The sequence below is a fragment of the Cheilinus undulatus genome, linkage group 20, assembly GCF_018320785.1.
Source record: "Cheilinus undulatus linkage group 20, ASM1832078v1, whole genome shotgun sequence".
Lineage (NCBI taxonomy): Eukaryota > Metazoa > Chordata > Actinopteri > Labriformes > Labridae > Cheilinus > Cheilinus undulatus.
Genome location: NC_054884.1, coordinates 16,531,628 through 16,537,073, shown reverse-complemented (window position 1 = coordinate 16,537,073; position 5,446 = coordinate 16,531,628). Strand labels below are relative to the sequence as shown.

At 40.9% G+C, this 5,446-nt stretch overlaps 1 protein-coding gene and 1 long non-coding RNA gene across 2 annotated transcripts; one reads left to right on the top strand and one right to left on the bottom strand.

The window, feature by feature from the left end:
• Nucleotides 1-532: 532 nt before the first annotated feature.
• Nucleotides 533-5,169, bottom strand: LOC121528142. The gene is made up of 3 exons (XR_005993472.1): nt 4,156-5,169; nt 3,989-4,074; nt 533-1,850 (listed from the first exon to the last, which is right to left on the bottom strand). It is a non-coding gene; the product is annotated as an uncharacterized LOC121528142 (long non-coding RNA).
• LOC121528141 (histone H1.0-B) lies at nt 1,849-3,187 on the top strand. The gene has a single exon (XM_041815373.1). The coding sequence runs from the start codon at nt 2,097-2,099 to the stop codon at nt 2,682-2,684; it is 588 nt and encodes a 195-aa protein (XP_041671307.1). The 5' UTR covers nt 1,849-2,096; the 3' UTR covers nt 2,685-3,187.
• Nucleotides 5,170-5,446: the final 277 nt, after the last annotated feature.

Sequence of the window (5,446 nt, the reverse complement as noted above, 5' to 3'; positions counted from 1 at the left end):
AATAAAATAGCGCAACTAACAGTACGATATTCCCACCGCACGTGCTGTTAACAGCCTTACTAAACAATAGGCATGCTGTTAAATAGCCTATAATAACGGTCATTACTGGGAATGTATTTCCAATTAATAATATAATTAAAACACAACACCACCAAATAAGCCCCTTCCTCCTTTAATCAATCATTAAACCGCGCCATTAATCACTCTCTCACTTCCTCACTCTGCCATCTATTTACTCCCCCTCCCTCTCCTGTGCACGTGCGCTTTATACTACAACTCATCCCTTCATCTCCCCCCTCCCTCCCCACTCAGCTCTCACTCACTCTTTCACTCCCCCTCCCTCTCCTGTTCCTCGTATTCACTCATACAACCCCTCCGTGCTCACTAACTCACATACACTCTGACACACATGCACAAAATATAAAAACACTCATCCTCAACTCAGAACACAGGTGGAGGCAGAAAGGTTAATATAGTCCCCAGTACAGTGTACATAATTTAATTAATGGCAATAATCTAAGGCTGCAATGCACAAAGCATACAAGTGTAAAATTAACATGTTATTTACAATGTTTTGCACATCATGATGGTTTAACACAGGTAATAGGCTATCCTACTGTGGTGCACATACTGAGGACCACCTCTCTTATAAAGTGCACGCCTGTCCAGTGTTTAGCACTCAGGGTGTGATGTGAGCGAAGACAGCGATTTGCTTATTATGCAAAAAATAGTGCCAAAAAGTGAGATACCCATGCCATAAAAGTCGAGGGAAAACCCTGCTCCAGTGTCTGTGACTTTCATATAGGAATCAAAATGGCGTTGCAGGGAGGGACAACAGAGCTGATAATAAAATTAGAAATAAAGCAGGAGAATTGGATTAACTTTGTTATTTTTGAGGGCTTTGTTGCCCAGGATGTACTGTAAAGACCCCAAAAGAAGTGAGGACAGCCAAATGTCAAAGGTGTTGTTGACTGAGCCCTGATGCGCTAGTTCCTGAACAATAGAAAGCCATCACTGCGCCCCATATTGAAGGACTCTGGTTTCGGCTGCAGCCCCCCACGCAGCTGGACTCACACCTGGGTACATAATAAACACCTAGACCCCTATCTGAGCCTCAGTGATTAAGATTTTGACCCGCTATCAGAATCCCAGATCTTTGGAGGTGTTGGCAACTTTCCTGACAATGGAGCGCGAGTGGCGACTGCCATAGTGACACTTATAACCAATTCTGTCCAAAAATCCTTAAACACAGCTAACCAGGCCACCGAATTTAAACCTATATACACCCCTATTGTCGTCCTGAGTGTCATCTGTGACTTACACATCGTGACATTTAATTTATACGAGGTTTAACACTAAATAATCTCGACCACGTCACTCAAAGTCAATGGCCGGACTGTGTTAGTTGTGAAAATGTATCGCTTTATTAAAAGCAAAAACGAGAGTCTACATCCGCCGAACAACATGCATCCTTTCGAGCATAGATTAGATTTTGTTATGCAATGGGTATTTTGGTCACAGGTTCCGTCTGTTTGGGTCAATTTAACGCGAATTGTGCAAAATTGATCACAGCACGCGCTACTTCCAGTAGGTTTTCCGGGAATAAAAGTTGTTCGCCGGCGCGGATGAACACAAACAAGTGTGTCACCTTGAAGCCCAATGTCTCTGCTATCAGCCCATAATGTTTTGTAAATCAGTTCTGCGTTGTAGCGTTTTTATTTGCCAGGAATTGGAGGATGAAGAAACACAAACGGGACGGCGCCAGTTCCATGGAGTCCGTTAGATCAGCTGCTGGCAGTTGGTGTTCTCAATCACGTCCGCAGATAGGCTTCATAGGTTCACTGGAGCGCCTGTGGAATAAAACACTTAAGTGATCCAGCGGGCAGACACGACACTTTTTGTGAACAATAAGAGATATATTTCTATTTTGATAACAGAAAGTGAGGCTTTGTCAACCCTCTGAGGATACGCTTTATTTTCTGCCTGGACATTTTTTATTCGCTCTTCCTGACACTCGGTGCACCAGCTGACTCGGGTGAAATTACACCTCCAGGACTTTCCTTTTTCCTGTAAACTAACTGAAAAGAACAGTAACCATGGCAGAGACATCGGCAGCACCTGCGAAAGCCAAAAAGTCAGCCAAGCCCAAGAAACCTGCCTCTCATCCTAAATACTCGGAGATGATTAAAGCAGCGATCGTTCACGACGCAAGCCGGAGCGGAGCGTCCCGTCAGTCCATTCAGAAGTACGTGAGGAAGAACTACAAGGTGGGCGACAATGTCGATGTGCAGATCAAACTAGCCCTGAAGAGGCTGGTGGCAAGCGGGATGCTTCGCCACACCAAAGGCATCGGTGCGTCTGGATCCTTCAGGCTGGCCAAACCAGAGGACTCTAAGAAACCTGCCAAGGCACCAGCAGCCAAACCAAAGAAGGCTGCGAAGCCCACCAAACCCAAGAAGGTGCCCAAGCCTAAGAAGGTGTCAAAGACGGCTGAAAAACCCAAGAAGGCAGCTGCGAAGAAAGTAAGTAAAAAGGCCGTCAAGAAGGCGAGCCCGGTAAAAGCCAAAAAGGCACCAGCGAAGAAAGCCAGGGCAGCCAAGCCAAAGCCCAAACCAGCAAAGAAGGCAACCAAGCCCAAGGGAAAGCCAGCAAAGAAGACAGCAAAATCAGCAAAGAAGAAGTAAAAGGACTATAATAGAAAGGCACTGTAAATACTTAAGGAAATGTTTTCGTATTGTATTATTTTTGTAAGGTCTCATGCAAACTTAAGCTAAATTTATCAAGTTTTTTCTTCATTGCACTATTGCCTATAGACGCTGTAGAAATTATTGTGAGCGTTTTATTTGGCGTTAAAAATGCTGTTCATTTCATTCGGATTCTTGGATACATATAGGCTAAAAAGGAAAAAAATGTATATACAGTTCTTGAACTTGTGAATAGTTATTGTTAGTGCACGGGGTCATACTAAAGTGTGTCAATGGTGAGCATTGTGGAGCCTTTACAATGTACAAACCATGAGAAGTGAGCGTCAGCAAGATTTTCCGAAAGGCTCTATAGTTGTCATTCAAGCTCCATTCTGTCCATTTTCTCATGTTCAGACCTCTCATAATATAAAAACATCACACTGTGTTCATTCGCTTTAAAAGACTGTTTATACTGATATTCAATAAACCTTTGTCATCTTCTACAAACTGCTGTGGTAAAGTTTTTACGCGCATTTTACGCATGCGTAAAAGTGTTTGGGAAGTGGACGGAGGAATTCGCACACATGAAATAAGACATCAGATATCTTTAAAGACGCATGGTGTGAGTTTTTCCAGCCTAAATGATACGAATATTTATATCTCAGACATGTTCACAAGTACAAAATGCTGTGCAAAAATGCAGCTATTGTGCACAAAGATGTTGGAGGCAAAGGATTACGCAGAGAACTATAATGAGATTTAATTACAGATGCTTATGAAAATAAAGAGGCATGTTACATTAAAGAAAACAGGACTAAGATAAATTATTTGTTGGTTATAATTCCTGAGTGGGGCAGTTAAATGAGAACTAAAGGAGTCCCATTAAGGAGGATAAATACACAGTCAAATGATTGTGTAACAGTTAGTTGTACTGGAACAAGGGAACAGTTACTCTAGCACTGCTTAATTACTGGTTGTATGGCAGATCATAACTGAGGTAGAAAAATCTAAAATTCTGCTGGGAAACAACGGTGCAAAGAAATATTTTTACATCAGTTGAATAGTGCAGTGCTAAACAAGGTCAATACATTTTTTTTCCACATGAAAAATTTCTGCAAAAGTTTGGAAAAACAATCAGATTGCAGCCCAAAGCTGTCCTCTTACCATTACTCCAAATTCTGCTTGCAGCAGCTTTTATAACCTCTCCAATTTTGGTTGCTCTATTGAGTGAAACTTGCCTCTATATACCGTTAACAGGGTAGCTCTGCATAAAACACTCCAGGGCTGACAGTCCTGGTGCTCACCTGTGTGGCGATACTGACATCTAGTGGTGATTTGCAGGAACATATTGGTTTGAGACATCAGCCACGGCAGACGGACTGGAGTCAAACTGATGAAAGTCAAGATAAAGTACAATTATCCTCCATACTACTACTTAATATCTAACTTAAATAAAGGCCATCAGACTCACCTTGGTAAACAGCTTTAGGCTGGAGGATCAAAGTGGGGCTCCCAGACTTGACACTATAAGGATGCTTGGTACAAAAGGGAAGTGATTTGTGTTACTTTTGACACAAGTCATCAAACATGAGCTTTGATGGCAATGAAAGTACAACAACCCATGAAAATCCAGTTCCAGTAGTTTGGCAGGGACGTTATGTTTCTAAAATAAAGCGTTTAAGGTCCTAAACACAAAGGATCAAAGAGATTTAAAGTGTCAGGTCAACGCACTTCAGGCCTGTGCACAGGCCTTTAGAGGGGCAGGTGCTCAAAAGTGAAAATGGACATGAAACTGCAACAATAAGTCAATTAATCATCATATCAATGGAAAAACAAATAGCAAGCTTGTTTGATTAAATATTCAAGTCATATGGAATCGATTAATTTCCTGGTTTTACCTTCATAACAAGGATTTTCATCTTCTCCTCACCATGTATTATAACACATAAAGAACTGGAAAAGCACTCGGAGAGTGCAGATCTTCGCCATTAGCCCTATCTCCCAATAGTACAGAATCCTTTAAAAAATTCCTGGATCCAGATCTAATCAGTGACTCCATATGCAATTTCTGACATTTCCTCAAAATTTCATCAAAATCTGTCACGAACTTTCTGAGTTATGTTGCTAACAAACAAACAAACCCTGTCGATCACATAACCTCCTTGGCAGAGGTAATAACTGTTAGGGTTTATACATTAAACACAAACACATAAAATAAATGAAGGAATAAATAAATAACTAGATAAAAATGAAGACCTCAATAATGGGCACAGTAGGTGTCATGTGCAAAGGGGCAGGTGTTCAAGCACTTAAATCTCCCCCCTCTGCACTTGCATGCTGTACTCTCATAGTTGCATTTAAATGCTGCAAATGGGACCAAAACTATTCAGAATACAGAGATAAATCTGGTACAATATCAAAAATGACCTACAGTTGTCAGGTGTTTTACACTTCATTACAATGTTTTAAAATGATGCAATCTGTCTTTGAATTGTTTTTCAAAATCCAATGCTTTAAGAATGACATCCATTTTATAAAACCTGCACATAGGAGAACATTGCACACCTACAAGAAATTTCCTAATTTTGATGCTAAGGACATCTATTTTTTTCTTGTGCTGTCTAAACAAATAATGATATATGGAAAGGATGGAAAACTTCTGACCAAAAAACAGTGGGAAAAAAAAAATCCAGGTCCAGGCACTTAAGAAAATGTAAAAGGCCTTTAATTCATTGAAAAAAAACCCCATAAAGTTTTCCACC